Source organism: Aulonocara sp. 'chitande type north' Nkhata Bay, linkage group LG6, assembly GCF_057382095.1.
Source record: "Aulonocara sp. 'chitande type north' Nkhata Bay isolate Kocher_YH1m ecotype deep benthic linkage group LG6, A_spYH_male_GT1.1, whole genome shotgun sequence".
NCBI classification, from domain to species: Eukaryota; Metazoa; Chordata; class Actinopteri; order Cichliformes; family Cichlidae; genus Aulonocara; species Aulonocara sp. 'chitande type north' Nkhata Bay.
Genome location: NC_141349.1, coordinates 6,355,097 through 6,379,260, shown reverse-complemented (window position 1 = coordinate 6,379,260; position 24,164 = coordinate 6,355,097). Strand labels below are relative to the sequence as shown.

General features: G+C 40.1%; 2 protein-coding genes across 2 annotated transcripts in view; one reads left to right on the top strand and one right to left on the bottom strand.

Annotated features, from left to right (window-relative positions):
• Positions 1 to 2,582, bottom strand: part of hoga1 (4-hydroxy-2-oxoglutarate aldolase 1) — a 41,102-nt gene extending 38,520 nt beyond the window's left edge. The window contains exon 1 of the mRNA XM_086294778.1: positions 188 to 2,582. The gene's annotated coding sequence lies outside the window, so the exon portion shown is untranslated. The remainder of the gene's footprint in view (positions 1 to 187) is intronic.
• LOC147327146 (metal transporter CNNM1-like) lies at positions 828 to 22,494 on the top strand. The gene is made up of 10 exons (XM_086294776.1): positions 828 to 2,586; positions 11,269 to 11,412; positions 11,511 to 11,651; positions 11,802 to 11,971; positions 12,081 to 12,171; positions 15,167 to 15,312; positions 17,074 to 17,356; positions 19,613 to 19,705; positions 20,112 to 20,216; positions 21,640 to 22,494. The coding sequence occupies exons 1-10, from the start codon at positions 1,158 to 1,160 to the stop codon at positions 21,717 to 21,719; spliced, it is 2,682 nt and encodes an 893-aa protein (XP_086150902.1). The 5' UTR covers positions 828 to 1,157; the 3' UTR covers positions 21,720 to 22,494.
• The last annotated feature ends 1,670 nt before the right edge of the window (positions 22,495 to 24,164 follow it).

Genomic DNA, 24,164 nt, shown 5'->3' with positions numbered 1-24,164 from the left:
GGGCTTGTTTTAAGGCAGCAGTTTAGGGAGTAATCGTTATTATTTCAGGAATCAGGGAACTAGCTAACACAGAGTCAAGGTGCATGATATGGGCTTCTGCTTGCTCAACAGTCCTGAGTATTCTTTATATTTTTCATTTCATTACAGAAGGTTCAATATTGTCTTGCTGAAATATGTAAGGCCTCACCTGCAAATGACATCATCCGGATTGGAGAAAATCTTGCTCTACAACTTGTTTAAGTCTTTTAGCATTCATCTCCAGGTGTGTATGCTGTGAATTCCAGTCATTTCCAGACATGAATGCATTCCCATAGTATCAGAGATGGTCCCTCTCTGCTTGCAGAGTATCCATGTTTTCCAAACAAAAGGAATTTTAAATTTCAATGTGTCAGACCACAGAACAGTTTTACAATTTAGCTCAGTCTTTTTGGAATCACTGGGTTTCTGGCTTCTTGGAGCTTTGGGTGGCATTTGTGAATAGCACAACGAACTGTGTCCACAGAGAGTCATTTCTGGATATTTTCCTGACTTCCATGACAGAACCATGTCCATTTTTAAAGCAGTGCTGTCTTATGACCTGGAGATCACAGCCAATTAATACTGATTTTCAGTCTTTTCCTTTGCACAGAGATCTCTTGAGATTTCTCTGAATCTTCTGGTAATATGAGATATTCAAAGTGTTTGCAGTTTTACACATTTTTACATGAATATTGTTTTTGAATTGTTCCTCGATTTGTTAATGTGTTTTTTCCTTCTTCTTTTTTGTTGTTCTTTTACTTATTGGTGAATCTCGACCCATTTTGACTTCTGAGAAACTCTTCCTGTCTGAGATGCTCGTTTTATACCCAGTGATGTTGCTGAGGATAAAGTCATTATTTAAACCTCGATGAAGGTTGAAAAGGATGCTTGGACTTGCTGAGCGCAACATATGTAATGTAAACTCCACAGTGAAATCCACGAGGCTATTATTAGAAAGTTGCGTCAGGGCAAGGTGGCGAGCCCTCCCCCCCCTCTGTATGTGTGTGTGTGCTGGCGAACATCATTGTCAGCACCGCAGTCAGCGGAGCGCTGGTGGTCCCTCCTTCTTCCACATGGACCGGAACCGCGCGGCACGTGACCCGGAGACCGTGGACTGAGAGAGCTTCTCACACCGCATCATGGCTGCATCCAATGCGGCCGCGCGATACCGAGCCGTCTCCCTGCTCTGCTACGGGGCTCCGCTCTCCCTGAGCCGGCTGCTTCTGCTCCTCTGCGCCTGCTCGCTGCTGCCAGCCCCGGCGCTCGGGTTGCTCGGCTTTCGACCAGAGGAGACCGGGGCGGAGCTGTCCGTGGAGGACGGGGTGCTGAAAGCCACCGAGGGGACTCGCTTCATACTTCGGGTCTACTATTCCACCTCCTCGCAGAAGCTCAATCGTGCTCGTGCCAACAATGCCGCGCCCTGGATCGCCTTCATCGAAGAGCCAACTCCCGGTAGAGAGGGGCAAGTTCACCCGAAGCGAAACATGTGCATGGACAAGAACGCCAGCACCTCCGACATCGAGGTTTTGGGCTCTTTCAAGTCTGCTTCCAGTCAGAACTCGGTGCTGGTGGAGCTGCTGGCCAAAGACCTGCGGAGAGGGGAGAAGATTAAATATTATTCCATGTGCGCCTTTGACGGATCCAAATGGGAACACTACCGGACTAAAGATTTTTGGGTGGCCGTGAAGGAGCGCTCAGCAGTGCCGGAGCTCTGGCTGCAAGTGCTGGTCTCCGTCCTCCTGCTCGGGCTGTCAGCTCTGTTCAGCGGGCTGAACTTGAGCCTCCTGGCGCTCGATCCAGTGGAGCTACAGGTCCTCCAGAACAGCGGCACCGACACGGAACAGAACTACGCGCGGAAAATCGAGTCTGTGCGTCGGCATGGTAACTACGTCCTGTGCACTCTACTGCTGGGGAACGCGATCATCAACGCCTCGCTCGCCGTGTGGATGTGCCAGATCCTGGGCATGACCTGGCTCTCCACGGTCATTTGCGCCTTCGGGATCTTCTTCATCGGGGAGATTCTTCCACACTCGGTCGCATCGCGCCACGGCCTGGCCATCGCATCCAAAACCATCTGGGTGACACGGCTGCTCATGGTTCTCTCCTTCCCCATCTCATACCCCATCAGCAAGCTGCTGGACCTCATCTTAAACCAGGAGATCTCCAACTTCTACACCAGAGAGAAACTCTTGGAAATGTTGCGAGTCACCGACCCGTACCACGACTTGGTAAAAGAAGAGCTCAACATCATACAGGGAGCACTAGAACTGCGCACCAAAACTGTTGAGGACGTCCTGACTCCGCTGACCGACTGCTACATGCTGGCCTCGGACGCGGTGCTGGACTTCAACACCATGTCCGAGATCATGCAGAGCGGATACACGAGGATTCCGGTATTTGAGAACGAGAGATCCAATATCGTGGACATTCTGTTTGTGAAGGACCTGGCGTTTGTGGACCCGGACGACTGCACCCCCCTGAAGACCATCACCCAGTTCTACAAACACCCGTTGCACTGCGTCTTTAACGACACTAAACTGGACGCCATGCTGGAGGAGTTCAAGAAAGGTGAGAAGGGTGTTAGAAGGGAGTGGGTGTGGCATGTTAGCAGGTTGCTGGTGCTTCAAGTTTATAACTTAAGCTGTAACAGACTCTGTAAGTAACCTGGGTGAGAAAAGCAGGTGAGAGGTGGCAAAAACAAACAAACAAACAAACAAACAAAAAAACAAACAAACAACAAAAAAACCCCAACAACCCCGAAACATTCCTGTTGTGTACTTGAACTTGATTTATCTTTGCACTCATGAGTCCTGTTTTTAACAAGAAAGTTTTTTCTGCAGTTCATCATACTTGTGATGCTTTGCAGATGTTTTCCGGCGCTTTGAAGTGCTACAGTTGAGAAAGGGAGCAGGAAGGACTCAATGTCTCACTGCGGCACTTGTGGCATTCACACAGGGAAATCAAACCCTCTAATAAACTAGTATTTAATGTATGAACTTGAGACGGCAACTTGTGTACTGACACATAATTTGTTTTCTGCCACCTTTAAATTCGAGAATGATATGGGCCCTGGAAGTTGCAGCTGAGACAGCTGACCTATCTTTTAGCAGCAGTGCTTAACCCTCTTTCATCTCCAGATGGAATGCAAATATGCACTGTTGCAATCTGAAGCTGAAAAGGAGCTGTTCTTTTCCCCCTTTTTGTGTTTTTGCAGTGTGCACAGCTTCCCCTGCAGATTCGAAGCAGTCTTCCACCCTGCATGCAGGCAGCAGGCTGTTCCATCTTACTCTAGTTTTAAATGGGTGGGGTTCGAATTGGCCAATCACAGACCTTGCTGCTTATCACCGCCTTCCTGCATTCTCAGGGACCCTGCAAAGTCAGCACTTTTTTCTGCTGTGTTTGTGGTGAGGAGAGGAAGATAAATAGAGGACACCTTGGCCCAGGCAGACTCTGTTTGCGGGAGACGTTTGTATTTCTGTCTGTTTTGGCACAAAACAGCGAAAAGCTTTCACTGCCAAATGTCACAGAGGGGTTTCTATTTATTCTGAACATCTTTTTAAGCGTGTTGTAGTGAAATGCTTTTGGAAACATTTTATAAACTTGGTAATGGTAGAATTTTCCAGAAATGTAAGCTGTTTGACTCTTTAGCTTTAAGCACAAAAAGTTTGTCTTGTCTTACACATCCTGTAACAGACAAGCAAGACCTGTGTGTGGATTTAAAATGAGCTGCATATATTTGGATTATGTAGTAGCTTGTACTGTATGAAGCCAGATGCCATCAGAGCTGCAGGATGAACACAAATATAGTTCTTGTGTCGCTCTGCAACAAAGGGATCTGGATGAGATAATCTACACAGTCAGAGGATTATAAACAAGGTCTGTCCTTGGTGTGTGTGTGTGTGTGTGTGTCTCCCTGTGCCTCCTTGTCTCTGTGTAGGCACTGCAGCAGAAAAACTCAGGCCCTTTTATTCATTTCAGTGAGACTCCTGCAGTAGCTGGTGCTCACAAAGAGAGCTGCAGGAAACACACAGCTGCAGGGTGATCTATGGCACCGTGTAAAAGTCTTAAGGCACCCTTCATTTCTTTAAAACTTTCTAGGAAATGGGAACAAATAATAGTAATAAAAGCAATAGTCAATGATCACCTTTATTCTTTAACACAGCCTGAACTCTCTTAGGCAGATGTTCTTCTCATTTCTTTAAGTAGTCTTCAGGGTCTGCCTTTTGCTCTGTCCTCTGTTAAAATGATCCCAAACTGCTTCAATAATATTGAGGTTTTACTATCCAGGCATGCTTATACTGCATTGGCGGTGTGTTTGGGATCATTTTTGTGCTGAAATACGAAGCTGTTGGGATTCAGACACTTTCCAGATGGTATTTCACAGCGGGTCAAAATCATCATGTGCTTTGTCTTTATTCATAATTCCATCAGTTGTGAATTGCAAACACCACTGGCTGAAAAGCAACTGCAAAACATGTTTTACCGATGGCTGTAGACACGCATTGTTGCACCTCTCTCCTGTCTTCCTTCTTGCATATTGATGATGGTTCACATTTGGATTCATCACTCCAGAAGACCAGATTTCTGCTCATTTTCAGTTCTCGTGTGATTTGTTAGATCTCTCCTGTTAAATCTTTCCAAAAAAAAATTTCTTATAGACATGACTCTCATATACTGTTCATCAACTGTCGATAGATTTCTAGGCCTTCTTCTTCTTTTGTAGGTTTCCTCGGATTCTTTAAGGACACACTGCACAATATGTGAGGAGATGAGATATGACGTGTTTGGCTAATAACTCTTTGGGAATCAACTTGTTGATTTAAATATACTATTTTATGCCTGTTAAACTGTGCTATTTTTGGCATTTTTATTGATCCCATTAAAACATGAAAATGATGTGTTTTTGTGGCAGGTTGGTAGTAACAAAGTGTCTAAAGGTACAACTCAAAACTGGTTCTTTATTAATTGATTTGTTCTGTGTAGACACCACCCTGGTTCATCCTTGGAAAAAACAAAAACATCCCTCTGAAAACGGTTAGGTACAAAGACTGAACTGGAAATGAGTGGAAAAAATCCCAAATAAAAACTTTAAAAGATCTTTTAGAAAGCCTGAAGAATTATCGCTTTAAAAATGACAAGAAAGTCTGACTGCTTGGAAGCAAAATACTAAGAAATAAGCAGTGCCTCAAGTCTTTTTGCACAGTACTGTATAATGCATCAGTGGTTGCTCGACATATGCCTGCTGGCTTTGTGGGCTGATTTGAGCCAGAGCTCTTTCAATCATCAAGAAAAAGGAACATAAAACTAAAGAAATGAAATTCTAAGGAATAACTACAAATAAAGGGCTGATTATCTTTTATGCAAACACAGTTTTGCACTTTAGCCTTAAAGCATGATCATACCATATTTATTTGCATAGCATTTAGATGATTAAACAGAGCAGTCTGCAGGCCACAGGCATATTTGTTCAGCAATAAGCACAAAGCAATAAGGACAGTGTTGAAATCTGGTGTAGAAAACCTTTTGTACAATTTTCTTGCTTATGTGCCGCCTTGTCATCATGCAGATGGTATCATATGTAGAGCAGGATTTCATAAGAGCCAGATTTATGTTGGCTTTTTTGAGTATTATGTATTCTTTTAAAAAAGAAGTAAAAGGCACAGTTTTAGTAGTTTTAGTACCAAAATATACTTAAAGTATCTAATATGCTTGCAGTGACCATTTTCAGAGGTATATACATTATATCATTGGGTAATTCTAATGTTTTAGCAGGAGATGCCATCCCTCGTAAAGCTCTAGATACACACTCACGGTTACTTTTGTGTTTTCAGTTGTGAGGAGTAGTAGAAGTACTGAAGTTACCAAAGATGAATATGAGCGGAGCTAGAGCCTGGTCGCAAAAGATGTTGACATTAAACCTCAGCTCTGGCTGAAAGGTCAGTTTACATCCAACCTTTTCTTTCGAGTGCATTTAAAACATTGTAATTATTGCTAAAATTACACATCAGACCTAAATTCTGACTATAACAGGGAAAATAGTTAACCAGTGTTTAATGAGAGAGAGCGCATTAGCTGCAGTGCAGAACTGCAGCACATTAGCTGCAGTGCAGAACAGAGTAACAGGAGGGCTGGTTAGCAGAGGTGATAATTGATTGAAAGTAAGTAAAACATTGATGTGACTGCATCTGAAGGCAGGTCAGAGCTGCAGCAGAGAGTCTGCTGGTCTGGTGAGACTGCACAGGGATTCTTTGGCCGGAATGCTAAGCAGTGTGTCTGGCACAAATGAAAGCAGCCAAGTAACACATTTCCTGTTGTGTACAACGGCAGCACCAGTACAGGGGACCTTTAGTTTGCCAGGCATAGGGTTCTTTAAACAGGTGGGAAGCTGAATAAGAGCCCTGCACAGAAAGCTTGATCAAAGTGGGTTTAACAGAGAACTGAAACTAGGAAAGGAGTTTTGTCAGTGAAAGTCAGATTTCATTACTACCACCAAAAACACTACAGTATGAGTTTTCACTGATGGACATGCAGTGAAAAAAAAGAAGAAGTGAATGTTAGTTTAGGTCAGCTTTATCTAATGACAGGCATCAAGTTATGCTGTCCTTCTAGTGTAAATTCTTCATCCCTTTACACTATTTTTTCTTTTTCTGAATCCTCTCCCTTCTCTCAGTTCCCCTCAGTATGCAGTCTCCAAGGAGGGAGAGTATAAAATATTCAGTGTGCTGTATTTCTAGTTTGTCTCTCCGCCATCTGTTCTTTCTCATGTCCACTTCTTACATTTCAGTCCATAATCTGTTTAAGAGACATTTTAGAATGACGCATTTTCAAATAGGAACTATTTTCTTTATATGATTTCTTAGTTTTGCATATTTGTCATACTTGCCTGTTTTCAGATCATCAAACAAATTGTAATATTTTAGTAAATACAAAATGTCATTTTTAAATTATCATTTCATATATCAAGGGAAGAAGTTATTCAAAGCTACCTGGCCCTATGTGAAAAGTAATTGCCAACTGTATCTGGAAAGGGTTACAGAGAAGTTTCTAAAGCTGTGGGACTACAGTGAACTATGCATAAATGGAGAAAATCTGGAACAGTGGCTGGCCTACCAACACTACTCTAAGAGCACATCGAGAACTCAGAGAACTCAAAAGAACACTCGCCTCAGTTAAGATCAGTGCTTACGATTCAACAGTGAGAACGTGAGTGAACAAAAATGGCATCCGTGGGAGAGAAAACCACTGTCGACCAAGAGAAAACAGAGGCTCATCTTAGATTGGCTAAAAAAACATCTTGACGCCCTCCAAGTCTTTTGGGAGAATATTTTATGGACTGACGAGACAAAAGCAGAACTTGGTGAAAGGCTTACATCCTGTTACATCGATTATAAAACTAGTTCAGTGCTTCATAAAAAGAACTTCATACCAAAGGTCAAGCATGGCGGTGGTAGGTAGCCTGGGACTTTGTTGCTGGATGACTTGCTGTAATTGATGGAATCATGAATTCTGCTGTCCTAATGGAAAATGTCCGGACATCAGTTAGTGAGTTGAAGCTCAAGAGGTCTTGAGTTATGTGGCAGGACGATCATGTGAAACACAATAGCAAGGTCCAGCTATATAATTCTTTCCTTTCTCTGCTTTTTGCTTTGTTTTTTTAAAGTAAGCTATATTTAAAAACAGCATAATAAAACTGGACATTTCTTTGGTGATTTGAAAGATTTGATGGTGACAAAGATCCAAAAACAGCTACAAAATCAGGAAGAGGATAAATATTTATTCACAGCGCTGTAATGCTCCAACCATAAACTGTGCAGAGAGACGAGTACATCTTTCTGTGAAGAGAGGCTCATGTTATTGATATGGCTGAACTGTAACATTAGCTAGCAGCACAGGGTTTCTGTTTTGTTTTTTTGGATTGAAAATGTAGTTAAACAGAAAGAAAATAGTGCCTACATAAATCTGTTCAGCCACATTTGTGGATTTAAAAAAAATAACAGAGTAATGGTTTCAGGAAAGAGCCTTAGATGTTTAATAAATGCATATTTTTGGCAATTTGATCCTCTCAAGGGGAGTGCCTTTTTGTTAGGCAGACATCTCTACAGCCAATATCTCCAAACGGGGGAAATCTAACATAAATAACGCTAGGAGCCAGATGTAAAACTTGTAATTTTGACCTTATGTTGAACTTCCCCATAAGTGGCTTGGGAAGAAAGGCAAGTTACATGAGGACATTTCACCTGTCATCCATGAGGCTTCTTCAGATCTGAAGAATTGAACCTTATGAATGCTATGCATCGTTTCTTGTGTCTTGGTTTTGCTGTAGTCAGTCCCTCTTTACAGGAATGAAACCTGTAGGATGAGCTCAGTTCAGACATGTCAGCTGCCATAAGAAGACATAGTTTAAAACAGCTGGTGCAAGGAGACATTGTTTCCAGGAGTTGAAGGTTTAAAGGAATCCTAAACTTTTGATAAGATTAGTTTGTCTAAAAAAAGTTGCAAGGCTATAGACAATAAATAAATAAATTAATAAATAATAAATAAATTAGTAAAGTATGTTTAAAAAATGTTTTGTTTAAAATGTACTTAATTATCACATACACTTCTACCACTACTATTACAACTAAAACCCAACAACTAATAATAATAATAACAATAACAATAATAATAGGAGGAAGAAAAGGAAAGACAAAAGAAGAACACAATAATCGCAGGTCAACTGTGTTTCTGTTCTATTGTCAATAAATTATTGTTTTATCTTTTATGATGCTTTATATGGTATAAAGATGCTTTATATGTCTATATTTTGACTTATGTAGACCAGTTAAAGCTACTTTAGTTTGCCCTGAGACCTTACGGAGGAAGCTAACCCAACGCCATCTCCCCAAGTGAAATGAAGGCAGCCATTTTCTTTCGTTCTTTTTTTTATTCACCAGGATGGCAGTTGAGCTTTGTTTTGAGGCTGGCCTGAAATAACACTTTGCTCGTTTTTAATGATATGATTGATGCCTTTACAATATAGCTGTTAAAAGTCAAGAATAAAAATGTTAAATTCCAAAACACTTGCTTTGAATAAATGAAAGATGTAATTGTGCAAGGAAAGACACTGAGACATAGTTGCCGTCTTTAAAAAACAGAATACTGTGAGAGAACGCACTGCACATGAGCCTCTCTCAGTCCACTTTGGATGTACGCCTGACCTATTTATCTACAAGAAACACTGCCAGAATCCAGAATCGTGTGCATTTGTGTTAGTCTGTGTTTGTGCATCAGTGTGTGCGAGGTAGTATTTGGCAGGCAAAGAGTGTAAGAGCAGAGAGCGAGGAAGTTCATTTGAAGCCAGGCTGCTGAGAATAGGAGGGGCTACAAACAAGGGCTCACTCTTTACTCGGTGAACTCGCTCTTCCATTATGTTTCCTACACATCTCAAACAAAATAAGATCAAAAGACAATCCTGTCAGCCTGACTAAGCATTTCATCATTTTGTTTTGTTTTTCTCCTTTGTAAAATATGCTCCCAAACAAGATTTTCATCCAGCAGTGCATGGATTATTAATTATGCCATTTATCTTTGGGAACGCCACAAGATGCAGAAGCATGCAGACTTTCATATGATGGATTGTGTTTTTGCATCCAGAGCGCCCTTTGTATTAAATCCCATCTGCTGTTACACCCACTCCATTCAGCTCCCGCTGGCGCTCCACTTACTGAACATCAGACAGCACAGCTCCACTCAGTCATTATGCCTCATACTGTGCAGTGGAAAGGGAAGGAGCATTACTTAAATCTAATCCAGAGGCTAAATATGAAATCTAATCATCTTATTTGACACACCAACACTTTACAGGATAACTGTATTCCAAGTCTCACATCTCAAGAATCAAAAGGTCTACTGTTAGTAAGTCAAGTTAAACAAATTCAATCATCATTTTATAAAATTGTTTCCAGCAATCGATTGCCTCAATTTTAAGGGTCTGTACTAGGGTAGCTTTGCATGACTTATACTTCAAAATAATCCTTGTTTATCTTATACTGAGTCTTTGTGCAGCCCATAATTCCCTTCACTGTGGGTTTTTAGGAGCTTCCTCTCTCCTTCTGACTTTACTTTGTTCTGATTGCCTGTTCCTCGTAAACATTACAGAGTTAATCGGCAGGTGGGCGAGGCTTCTGTGCTTAGAGCCAGAGAAGTGTGAATGAGATGACCATATTACGAAGTTGTGTTTGTTTGTTTGTGACATCATCGTATCGTAATTTTTTAAAAAGACTGACGTCAGCATGTTGCAATAAAAAGAAAATGTAATAAAAACAAAGCAAAGTTGTAAGTTGTTGCCCTTGAGGGGGAAGTGCTCTTTAATGTTCTGTTGGTTCTCTGTTTGTTCATTATTGTGTATTCTTGTTTGTCACATTTGACTTCACTGACTTCTAGTTCTGTGTTTCCCTTTTTTTCTAGTTATTTTCATGAACTTTCTGCCTTAGGTTTATTTTGTTATATTCTATTGTTATTTTCTTTCCCTTGTGCCCTGCTGTGTAAAGTTTATATGTTTGAGTCTGTTGTCAACTGATTGTGTATTTCCTCTTTTACTTTGGTAGTCTTTTGTCACCGGTGCTTTACATTGAGTTCTACTTCCCTTGTCTTGTTGTTCATGATTTGTTTCTGCTGTGTTTCCCACCTGCTTTTTCAAGCCTCAGTACCTTTGGTATTTATTGTCTCAGTCTCCCCTTGCCTTTGTCGAGTTGTCCCACATTGCTGTGTGTACCCCAGTGTAGTAATTCCTCATAACTCTTGGATTTTATTTTTTGTTTTTAGACTGTGCTTTTTTTGACTGCTCCAGCATTAAATGCATATGTTAAATTCCACCTGTGTTCTGCATGTGGGTCCACTAACAATCATCACACTCCACACAGTTTACTGTGACAACCAGTCATGGATCTTACTGGAGAACATCCATATAAAAAATGAAACACTGGGGATAGAAGCTACTATCACTCTGATACTCATCTTCATACAAGGTTGTTAAATAATAGTTCAGTCAAAGGTAATGACTTTGCACGCTGCTGTTGAAATTTCTTTTCCATTAGTGATATTTGTGAAGCTGTGTAAAAGTTAAACAGGACCATATTGCATATTGTTTTAAATATTAAAAAAGGTTATATTTACAGCTGGGTAATCTGAATGGATTTCCTTGTATTTATACATACTGCAAATGGCTTTGAGTGAAAAGTGACACTGATTCGAGACTCACTGTGCATGCAGGGAAGTCCCACCTCGCCATCGTGCAGCGTGTTAACAACGAGGGTGAGGGTGACCCTTTCTACGAGGTGATGGGCATCGTGACCCTGGAGGATGTCATTGAGGAAATCATCAAGTCAGAGATCTTGGATGAGACAGATCTCTACAGTATGTGTGCAAACACACGTGCATAAGCTCAAATGTACGTACGTAGTCAAAATACATGGAAATGTAAGAGTTAATCAGGCTGTTTTTATGTGTCTAAGCTGATAATCGCACAAAGCGTCGTGTTTCTCATCATGAGCGAAAGCAGCAGGACTTCTCCATCTTCAAACTGTCAGAAAATGAGATGAAAGTGAAGATTTCCCCCCAGCTTCTCCTGGCAACACATCGTTTCCTCTCCACAGGTAGCAGCCAATCAAATCGCCTCTCTGTCTGTCAGAGCGCTTACATTTCTGCATAATATGCAACAAGAACATCAGTGTTTTAGCAACTGTAACAAGAATATTTGCAGCGTTTGTCTTCACCCAATCCTGTATCTTTTTGCTTTTTTTCAGAAGTGGAGCCCTTCAAACCAACACACATCTCAGAGAAGATCTTATTGAGGCTCATCAAACACCCCAGTGTGGTTCAAGAACTCAAGTTTGATGAGAAGAACAAACGAGCCTCTCAGCATTTCCTGTTCCAGCGCAACAAACCAGTGGACTATTTCATCCTAGTGCTACAGGTACCTGTAAGAATTTGACCTTCCGCCATGGCAGTAATTAGCTATGGCTATGATATCCTGTGTGCCAGTCAGTCAGATCACGTTATATTTCTCCAATATTATTTTGCAGGGTCGAGTTGAAGTAGAGTTTGGTAAGGAGGCACTGAAGTTCGAGAATGGAGCGTTCTCTTATTTCGGGGTCCCGGCCATCATGCCAGCAGGTACAAAAGACTTTCCCAAACATCATTGAACTTACAAATATATTAGACCACCACCGAATGTAAGGTTTATACCACAGCAGTCTTAGATTAACATTATTGTTAATTTGCAACATCGTTTTTTTATGTTTCTATAATGGTTAATACGCTAGTATGCCCACGCTCTTTAATGCTAAAACATAGTTATTGTCTATTAAACTTACTATTTTAGAAAAAGCAGAAATAAAATAGTAAAGCACTTTTTTATTATCATGCCAAATTGGACTTACTTACCCTCATAATAACATAAAATCGTGGGTATAAAATATGAATTCAGTCAAATCAATTTAATCATTTTTCATTTTTAAGTTTCTAAAACATTTGTCTTGTTTGGTTTGTTTTTTGTATCACAGGTGATTTAATAAACTTGTTAAGCACTGTGTGTGGCCTGATTATTAACCTTTAGTATCTGCTGTCAAAATGATAGAAGCAAAAATCAACACAAATTCACAGAAAAACTAAAAATGAGTTTATAAACCAACGAGCATGAAGCCAGAACTCCACATACTCTGAAACAGCTTCACCATTTATAAATATAAATACTGCAAATTCATCATGACACACCAAAAAAGAGTATACAGAAGATGTAAAACCTCCACCCTAGACTGTAACGCACTTTCTATCAGATATAAACAAATGAGTCGCCAGATATCAAACCTTTCCTTGATCAGTGAGAGGATTTTAAAATCAAAGCAAATTTGAAAGATTTAGTTCTAGTTGAAACTCTAAAAATCTCGGCATGTTTTTAAGTAGTTTGCTGATGAATGTTTTTTTAAAGCAACAAGAAGACTGATAATAAGAAAATTTGTATTTTATTGTATTTGTCTGCTTTGAAGAGTATAGTGATAATTCACAGTTTATTCATTAAAGATTATGATAGAATGCTTTCAGTTGTGCAGTTATATATGCTTGTTAGGCACATAAAGTTAAAGGCACAGATTTTTGTTTCATTGTAATTGAATAAAAACATTCACCGTGTTCCAAATTATTATGCAAATTGTGTCATAAAGATTAAATAAGTTGTTTTTCAATTAAACCCATGGATGGAATTGTGTCTCAGGGCTCTTTGGATGACTGAAATCAGTCTCGGACACCTGTGATCATTAGTTTGCCAGGTGAGCCCAATTAAAGGAAAAACTACTAAAGAAGGATGTTCCACATTATTAAGCAGACCATCATTTTCAAGCAATATAGGAAGGAAAAATGATCTCTCTGCTGCTGAAACGTGTGCAATAGTTGAATGCCTTGGACACGTAATGAAAACCTTTGATATTTCACGAAAACTTAAGTGTGATCACCATAATTTTAAGAGATGTATGGCTGACTCACAGCACACACAGGTTCGTGCAGATAAAGGCACAATGATGAAGGTTTCTGCCAGACAAATACATGAGATTAAGTGAGCAGCTGCTAAAAGGCCAAAGCAAAGCAGCAAACGGTGCTGGTGCCTCTGGAGCCCTGCGAACATCAAGGTGTAGGATCCTCCAGAGACTCGCAGTTGTGCATAAACTTTCTATTCGGCCACCCCTAACCAATTCTGACAAGCAGAAATGCCTGCAGTGGGCCCAGAACTACAAGAAGACTAATTTTCAAATAGTCATGTTCCCTGATGAGTGCATTGCAACCCTGGATGGTCCAGATGGATGCAGTGGTGGATGGTTGGTGGACAGCCACCATGTCTCAACAAGGCTGCAACGTCAGCAAGAAGGTGGTGGAGTCATGTTTTGAGCCGGAATCACGGGGAGAGAGCTGGTTGGCCTCTTTAGAGTCCTTGAAGGTGTGAAAATGATCCCTGCAAAGTATGTGGAGTTTCTGACTGACCACTTCCTTCCATGGTAAAAAGAGAAGAACTGTGCCTTGTGCAACAAAACCATCTTCATGCAAGACAATGAACCATCTCCTGCAAGGAATACCTCGGCATCATTGGCTGCTATCGGCATAAAAGGAGAGAAACTCATGGTGTGACCTCCATCCTCCCCTGACCTCAATCCTATTGAGAACCTTTGAAGCATCCTCAAGCAAAAAAAAATATGAGGGTGGAAGGCAGTTCAGATCCAAACAGCAGCTCTGCGAGGCTATTCTGACATCCTGCAAAGACAAAGTAGAAACTTTCTGAAAATTCACAAGTTCCATGGATGCAAGAATTGTAAAACTGCTATCAAATAAGGGCTCCAATGTTAATATGTAACTTGACCTGATGTTTTTGATTGAAATAGCTTTTGATTTCAGTAAAATTGATCTACTAATGCTGCAAATTCAACAAATGACCATTTTCACTTCTCTACAACCTATAAAATGTTTTGAAACTCTGTGTGCGTAATAATTTGGAACAGTGCATTTTAACTTTTTTATTTTTGAAAAACATACTGTTTTTATTGGCAGTTTTGTTGAGTAACATTTGAATTATACTCTAATGGTTGATGACTCGAAAATTATGCTGACTGTCACTTGACCAACTATTTAGAAAAATTAGAGAAAGATATAATTTGCATAATAATTTGGAACGCGGTGTATTTAAATATTAGGTTAAATGTAAAATGTGAGATCTGCCATTTGCATGTGTCCCTTAGTGACTCCACCATGAAGCAAACACTGTGTAGTGAATGAACACTAGTTCCCTAAACATGCATAATATACTGCTTGAGTGAAATTGTGCAAACACATAGTGTATTTGTGAAAATGCTCTGAAACTCTTCAAAAATCTTCAGTTGTAGCATTTAAATGCTCTGAGTGGCAGCATTTAAATATTTAAATATTATTGTAAGATTTGTGTGGTAAGGAGTCTAACAGTATTAAATATTAGATATAACAGGGCGTAATGTGAACACTTCTGAGTCTTTTAACTGCCATGCAGCTGCAGCGACATCCCTGAGATCTTTCGTGATTTGACTGACACTCCTCTACCATTTTTCTGTCCTTGTTAAAAGATACATGTTTGATATCATATCCTCCTTTGCAGTCCACAGATCGCCCTCTCGTAGCAGCGGTTTGGACCGCTCTGAGTCGATGCTCTATGGGGGAAGTATGAGCCAGCTGAATGGAGGGGGGAATGTCTACCTGCCAGACTACTCTGTAAGGCAGCTCACTCACCTTCAGCTCATCAAGGTAAAACCTGAAACTCACATGGTGTCTGAAAGCGTTCTTTTCATTTGGAAAGACGACATGCTTTACAATGCACATGTACTCTGACTTGAATGGAGAGGGAGACGGTATAACCATGACTGAAAAAAGTTCATTACATTTATTAACTTTTTGCTGAGACTAAATATGAGGCTACATGTTGGAATTTTCTTACTTCATTTAATTTGGGGATTTCGTTGAAGGACCATTATCGGCACCAAACCAGAGACTGAACTTCATAACGGGATTATTTTATAAAATTACAGAATTACTGAAATGTCTGAACGCTTATTGTAGATCTACCATAATACATAAGTAAATAAAAACTGTGCTGCCAGCATCTGTGTTCCATCTCATTCATAATATAACATTAGATTAATACATTCTGGTATGATGGGCTCTTACATCACATTGGTCAAGGAACAAATATTTAGTTTTTTGGTTTGTTCTTAGGCTTATGTGACTGCTCTGAGTTTGCTGAAGAACTGTATTAATGAAGAGCATGTTTGGAGGAAGTCTGACATTCCCAAAATCTTTTGCTCATAGCTCCTTGGAAGAAATATTTCCCTGACTGAAATTCGGACTGAAAAAACTCTGGTCACTTAGGCGTCAGCTATCAGAACAAAATGAAATCAGATAAAAGACAGACGGGGGAAAGTGTAACACAAGATTGCCCACAATCTTGTGTTATTATTGTAGGGTCTACCTTACAATATAAAGCGCCTTGAGGCGTCTGTTTTTGTGATTTGGCGCTTTATAAATAAAATTGAATTGAATTGAAAAAAAACCCAAAATTAAATCCACCCCCACAGTATACAACAAATGTTACTGGGATAGACTCAGATATATTAAAATCCCTGTTATGGTAAACTACAAACTGAGTTCTGATCAATATGAAGAAACTAAGTTTCAGGAAAAATATTAGGATCAGTCCTTCAGAGGACCATGCAAAGTCACAGTGTAACTAATGACGGGAGAATTCTCTTCATTTCCATCTTTTTGTTCTTTACATATCTCAATCATCACAATCATCCAGTCGCCTTCAACCTTGGCAGTACAGTGCTATTACAGTGTACACACACACTCACAGCCATATTTGTTTGGATATCAAATATCAGATGCAGAACATTCACTGACATTATTGTATAACCAAATCACTTACTCCTAAATTTAACATCACCACTGAGTGCTAAAGCGAGCTTGTCCTTAAAGCTTCAGTTTTTTTAAACAGTAACTTAATGATTGCCTTTCCTGGCAGTGGTTAGAGGGCATCGGTGTCTGAGTGGACGAGGTACTAGTGATGAAATTCAGTTTTCTCAGACGACTTCTCGCAGTGTTGAAAGAAAGCTATACTGTGACAATGGTGCAACACAAAAGGCCTGAGGATCATTAACGATGACACAAATGATCTTGAGACAATGAATATTTAATGAGATCTCTCGAACTAAGCAGCACACGTTACCGTCCTCATTAACATTGTCCTTGATTTCATCTCACTTGTAGCAAAAGACAAAAAGAAAGTTGACCATGACAAGTAAAGACAAGTCTGATATGATGGGCGTTACATCACACTGAATAAGGAAAAAACATTTAGTCAAAAATGGACAAAAATAAGAGATTTTTACACTATTAATTATTAGATATAACAGGGTGTAATAAAATCGAATTACACAAAAACTTTTAGAAAAGAATAGGTTCACGTTCAACTCTTAATAATACCCATAATCCTCTGCTTCTATGTATCAGATCACCCGGAGTCACTACCAGAATGCAGTAACAGCTACCCGGATGGACAGCTCCCCTCAGACCCCTGATGCTGACACCCGTCTGACAGAAAGCAACTCCCCGACCCCCGGGCCTCCAGCACCAGAGCCCACCACCACCACACTGATGCCCCCAGACCACACTACTGCCACCCTTATGCCCCCACCCAGGGAGCCAAGTCGGCCCAGTTCAGCCCGAACCCGGGGACAGCAGTCCAGTGTGCCGCACAGCACCTCCCTGCTGAATGAGAAGAACCGCATTGTCCGTAAGTATCCTCGACTCCAGAGACATGGAGTCATACCGTGACAACAGGGATGACTTGAAGCAGGTTTCATGTCACAGTGATGTCAGTAAGAGATTATTTGAGCCATCAGAGGTAGAAAGCCATGCCACTCCTGCAAATGAGTTTTTTCCTAAATCGATAAGGGTGTAATATTCAGTATGACTGGAATTGAATACCCTGAGCTCCCTAAAACAGCATGTTTAAAAACGAGTGAGTGAGAGATAAAACCACAGAGTGAAATGATAGAGACAATATTAATGACATGAGCTGTGTGGGTTTCTTCGTTTTTTCTACTTGAGAAAAAGTTTAAGTGTAGGGTCGGCCCTGAGAGCTGTGTAAGTATTAATTTCCTTAAGTAATTAATTTCTGGTTTTTGGATTAAAATTAAACATTAGATGGCAAATCAAAGTTTAAAGGATTTCTGGTTAGATGAGGTAAAACATTAAGGTAAACATGTACTGACCACATTTACTATTCCATTTCTAATTTTTAATGTCATTATTATTCAAGTAAACGCTTCTTTTGACTTATTATTTAATGTATGTTGACATGTCGCGACAAATGCTTTTGACACAGAGTCTCTACAGTCTTGGTTGAAGACTGCAGCTCGACCAAAATGAACTTTCTGCCTTTGAAATGGTCAGTTTGAAGGCTGGGACCAGATCTGCAGTCACTCACAGTCAGTTGCCATCTTCAAAGTGATTTTAGTGCATCGAGACAGCAATAAAACAACAATAGGACGTCATCAGTCTGCTATCAGTTTGAGATTGAATGGGTTGACAGTTACATGCAAGCTAGTATAGTGATAGTATAACTGAGATAAATTGGTGAAAAGTACCGATGTGCTGCATTCTTCAATCACAGAAATTCATATTAAACGACTTGAACATTAAACTAACTACTTACGTTCAGAGGCTACCCACCTGGTAGGTCAGCAACAGAAATTCTGTTGCTGCAAGACAACAATTTAACTGCAAAATGACACAGGTGCTCTGCAGCGGTTTACAGGAATATAACCACATCACAACCAACTGAGTTGAGTGTCCTACTGCAAACAGATGCCTTGGTGCATGCTGACTTAGACAGATTGAAGCCTGTTGGAAATCTGTCTGCATTTATAAATTAGCCTACCTTTGCCAAATTGCCTGAGGCCGATTGCTGTCAGTGCAGCTCAGACCACAGCAGTTTGTGGCGTTGCACGCTGAACTTCTGGGCACTGAAGTTGTGACTGCATCTACTTTAAATTTGCTCCAAATGTGAAAACATTCAATGCAAACATCAGCCACTGATTTTTTTCCTCTAGTGTGACTGAGCCATTAAGAAGTCATGTTAAAACCAATATTAGGATAGTTAACATAAGCTTTTTTTAGAATTGGTAATATATAGTGCTTTTCTACTTTACCTGAGCACTCAAAGCACTTTATACATCTTGGCTCGTTCACCCATTCATACACGTGCTTTTTCTCTGCCTTTTCTACATAAGTGCTTTCACATACACTCATAGTCCGATGGATGCATCAGAGACATGGTGTTAGTTTCTTGCCCAAGGAGTAGATGGTACCTACCTGTAGTGATAGAGCCGCCAATGGACTCTAGTCAATGGAGTCCATTGGAGGGTCAGGACATTGTTCCACATGTAGGACAAAGTTAACCCACTGCAGACCTGCTGTCATTGCTGGAAATATTCAGTTTGGCTGAAGTATTTCCCTGGAAACTACTTCAAATACTTCAAAAAGCTTTAGGATCAGTGAATCCTAAAGTCTGTAGGATTCACTCACTTGCTAACTGGTGACCTTTATCAACTCTACTAGCATATAGCAAACAGGAAATTGGAGAGACTTTGTACCAGGAAACTGAAAGGTTAGAGCCATTGTCACCTACTATCTAATCTAGAGTTTCAGTGAGTGGTTGCTATTTTATTTTCATTCATAATTATTATACTAAACAATTATGTTGTATAGTTTATTGTTCAACATTTGGTATATTAAATTATCTACTCTGTAAAGTTATCCAGTTTTTTAAAAATGCGATTTCCTCAGAGTCTAACATGGGATTCAAACATTTCAAAACCCAAAACCAAGAAAAACATGCTATTTCTGCTAAAAACAGTTTTATTCACTAATCAGTAAAAGATTTCACATCTTTTAAATGTCCAGTAAATCCAGTAAAAAATCCAGTAAAACAAACTACATCATGTGTTTTTTGATGTACATGTTTCTGTGGATGTGTCTGCTGCAGGTAGCAAGTCTGATGGCCAGAAGAGTCCGAGTGATTCAGTGTTTCTGAGGATGGATGAGATCCCCTACATCAGAGAGGACAGATGTGAGCCTGGTTAGTCTAACGGTTTATGTTAAAAAATAAACGCTTCCACACAAAATATAGACACGGGTACAGAGAGGAAGTCACGTCCATGTCTTTAACGGTGACAGCAGACATGAAACCTATACAACACTAAAATATTCCAAAAGAACACACTCGTCACACTACACATCATCACAGAAAATCTTTTTCTGCATTAATGCATGTAAGGCAGGTTTACCACCAGCTTGAATCCTTGAAAAAAGCTTGAAATCTCCAAACACAAACATAATATAACAGATAGTTTTAGCACATGGCTCTCAAACTTAGCACAGAGTCACACAGGACTTTAGTCTGTCCTCTAGCAGAGACCAAAGCTATTTATCACTGACAGGTCATAATCTCTCTCTCTCTCTTTCTCTCTGTCTCTCCCTCTCAGACATGGCCTCTGTTCCCATAGAAACGGACACATCCCCTTTCATCAGCAGCCTGTCGCTGAGTGGTTCAGAGGACACACTGGGCAAGAAACTGCTGCTCAAACTAAGTCAGTCACACACAAGCCACCTATTCACCAACCCTTTCTATTCATTTCACTCACTTCCTACTTGGATTTGATTCACATGCAAACTCAAACACACACACACACACACGCGCGCTCACACACACACACACACACACACACACACACACACACACACACACACACTTAAACATACATTAGTGTTTTGGACTTGCCTGCTCTGTATTCTCGTGCTGTTTCTGGACGATGATTCCAGCGCTTTGTGTCAGATCGATGTGTAGGAGGCTGCTGCTGCTGCTGCTGAATTTGAAAAACAAATCTTCATGAAAGTAAAACTATACACAAACAACGACATATGACATTTGAGTTTTGTTGATTTGGGTATTTCTATGCAAATCGTTTACTTCTCTTCATTTCAAACTGAAATGAAAACCTCAAAGAAATAAAGCTTTGTGCACGCAGGATTAAAAGCGTTGCAGAAATTAGAGACAATAGAAAGTCAAAGATAATCAACAACTTTAGGTGAATATTTAAAGTGAATACAGGTGAAAAATCACTGTTAATGAGAAGTGAATCAGTCCTGAGATAAACCTTTCTCAACTTCAAGGCAACCGATTGAGGCGATTTCCAATGAGATCACAGGATACGGGTAATTGACATGACACAGGGCAGTAAATACATTAGATTGTTACCTAAGTAACTGGAGCCTGGAACTCACCATTCAAAGCAATACACCATGAGCAGATTGCTGCCTGTGTGGATACAGCTTAACAAATGCTTACAGAAGCCTGTAAAGGACGTTTAAAGTGAAACTGAGTGAAACTGAAAGATTGATTGATTGAGTAAAATAGAACTAAATGTAATGCTCCACATATGTATGCTTAATATGAGTGAAAACTACAATCTCCATCTGGTGTATAAAACAAATTTGACTGATTTTTATTCCAGTTTGCAAAGAATTGATGCTTTTGGTTTCCACTGATTGTTTAGATCAAAGTGTTTCCTTCTTTTTGTTGAGAAAATTACTTTTTGGTTCATAGAAACCTGTTACTTTATGATACTTCATCCTCAAGCGCAATGATGTGTTTTTATCTTTTTACGAGAAACTAAAAACAATTTTAAAAACCCAAAAGAAAAGAAAAGAATTTTATTTTAAACAACAACAACAAAAGCCTCAGCCATGTTGATTTATCAGAAAGTCTGGACATAGACAGGCGATTGATAAACAGAAACATTTCAATGTGTTTCTAGTAAAAATTACACATTAAATTAAGATCCAAAGCCTTACAATGCTAGTAACTGGCAATAATATGTGACCTTAGTTAGAAGCCAAAATAAATGCTGTCTATAAATTTAAATCTAACAACAGTATGGTAGTTTCTAGTAGGTGTATGACAGGTACACCGGTCCTTCTGCATTTAACTGTTAATGTGTTTTGTTTCCTCAGGCCACAAGAAGAGGAAAAAATCTCGTGAAGGGGAAAAAACACCAGAGGACATTTCAGAGCAGCCGCTGGTGAAAACCTAGCAGAGTGTGTGTGAAACAGCCCAGAATACACTCCATCATGTGATGGTTCTTTAAGCTGTTTGTAAAGACAAATGTGGCTGCTGAATTACAGCTCTCAGAGTTTTATCTGAAAACACACTCCAAAAGCCCGCACTGTTGGAGACCGTAAAGTGGGCCAGTTTCCAAGAATGCACAGAACCTGTGGGTGGAAGACACCATCCTAACAAAAAGCGGGGGTGCAGCTTTAGCAACATGCACCAAACCCTTCGCTCTTTGATTCACTGTATCAAAGAACACAAGCTTCAGCTCTATGCCATGGCTTCTCATCTCCAGGTTCTTGTGTGGATGCACATGTGTAAAGAAAAGACTGTGAATGTAAAAGATTTATAGAAAAATAGGGTTTTTTTTTACTCACGTAAGACCACTTCTTCAATGGAGCTAAAGACACTGATGTTGCTCGGGAAACAGAGGGAAGACACCAAAGATGTTGCTGTTTTGTACGTACTGCTCCAAATGCACAAGTGAAATTATAGTAAAGGTTCTTTTAGAGGCAGCCTGATTAGCACCCTTTAAATAATAATTAGAGTTTCAGCCTACAGTGCAGAAATACTATCTATTTGCATTCTATTTGTTAACACCTGCATTTTATATACTGCATATGAAATATGCACGCATTTTCCACCAGTTGCTCACAAAATGTGGTCACACTGAGAAATAGTGAAATAGCATACAGCGATTCCTGATGGTATGGAGGCCTAGAAGTGCCAACAGAAAGAAAGAAAGAAAGAAATGAAAACATCAGTGCCCAGCATTGCTGATGCTTGTGTGGTGTAGGCTATTACAGCAGTGAATTCACATCCATAGGGATGAATGCCATGTACGAATATAATGTAAACCTTTCGATGTGCCCACGTGTTTCTACCCATGCGGTGAATCGATTCAGTAGATGAAGACAAATATATGGTTATGATAATATATTTTTCAACTGCATGTGGGTATTACGATTGGAGCTCTAAACCTCCTGTTCATTTTATTCATCACTGAGTCTGAGAATCATTTAAGTGTCTGTAAAACGTGGGCTGGAGACAAATCTCCTGTTGAATGTCGAACACAAAGTCATTCCCTGTCTTGCTGAAAGCGATTAGCTTAGCTTGGCCTAAATCCTGGAGTCTGGCGCAATTTGCTTTAAGCGGCTAAAATCAGCGTTTTGTTGTGGTAACAATAAAACATCCCATGCAGAGGTGTTCGCAAAGGGCTAGTGAGCATTTAGTTGGTAGACACTACGGCCAAAAAATGGCCACCATGATGTCATCTATTTGTTAGAGAAGTCTCATTGTTGGGGGTTATGCGGGTTTCATGGATGCCATGTTTTAAACTCATGGCTCAGAACATCAGGAAAGTGTTATTTTGGAAATAATCCAGCATTGAAATATTGTTCTGCTCTGATATTTGCTACATGTGCTGCAGGCAGTGCTGAGTGTATGAGAAACTGTGGCTGTTGAGCCACAGAGCCAAAGAGGATGTAATGATTATATAACTCTCCTTAAACGTTGTTAGCGGAGGTGGTGGTGCGGTCTTTAAAAGGCTCTGTTTGTTTTTCTTTTTCCTTCATGTATCCACCTACAGTTCATACGACAGCAGTGCTGAAAACTCCCAGTGCCAGTTTGTGGATGACATCATCGCTTGAAATCATGCTCCTTCTCGGTTTTGATTGTTGAGACATGTCGCTTTTTTGATCACTTTTGTGAAGTATAATATCCTGCCACTCTTATTGTGTAGGAAAAAGATTCAGTAATAATGTCTGAAGGCCCAAATCATTCAGGTTTTTGGTGATCTGTGAAGAGCTGCCTCTGAACCTGCGCTTTCTGTTTGTCTGCATGGTACAGCAGGGATGGGATGGGAGGGTGTGGCACTGTCACTGAGGTTCAGGATCAGATTTGTGCCACTGCAGCATAGACCTGGAGCAGGAGGAGGAGGAGCAGAAGGAGGAGGAAGAAATGTGAAAAGAAGGAAAATGCACTTAAAGGCCTAAAATTTGACTCGCCGATACAGTTTTGTTTCCTGACTGAAGCCACTTTGCTGCATTACTTTGTAAAATGTTATCGTGCTGCGTCATCTGCACTTAAAAACTCTACTTGCATAATTGGTTGGAGGGGAGGATTAAAGACCTTGATTTGTTTAAAGTGAATTTTGAAAGACAGTCAACAAATTAGTGAGAAGCATTAGCATCAAACAGCCTCGCCCAGCAGTACAAACACATATTTAGGAACTAGTGGGAGGGGTGCTTTTCAACTCTGCTCATTGGTTAATGTAACAGGAGGCCAGGCAGAGAGAAACATCCCTCCTGAGTACAATACATGAAACCTGCTGAATCATTTTGCTGCATTGGGGCACCAGCCTCAGCCAATCAGCAGCATCCTTTGAGGTCAAATCCAGACAATAACAGATTCTGCTGCAGGACGTTGT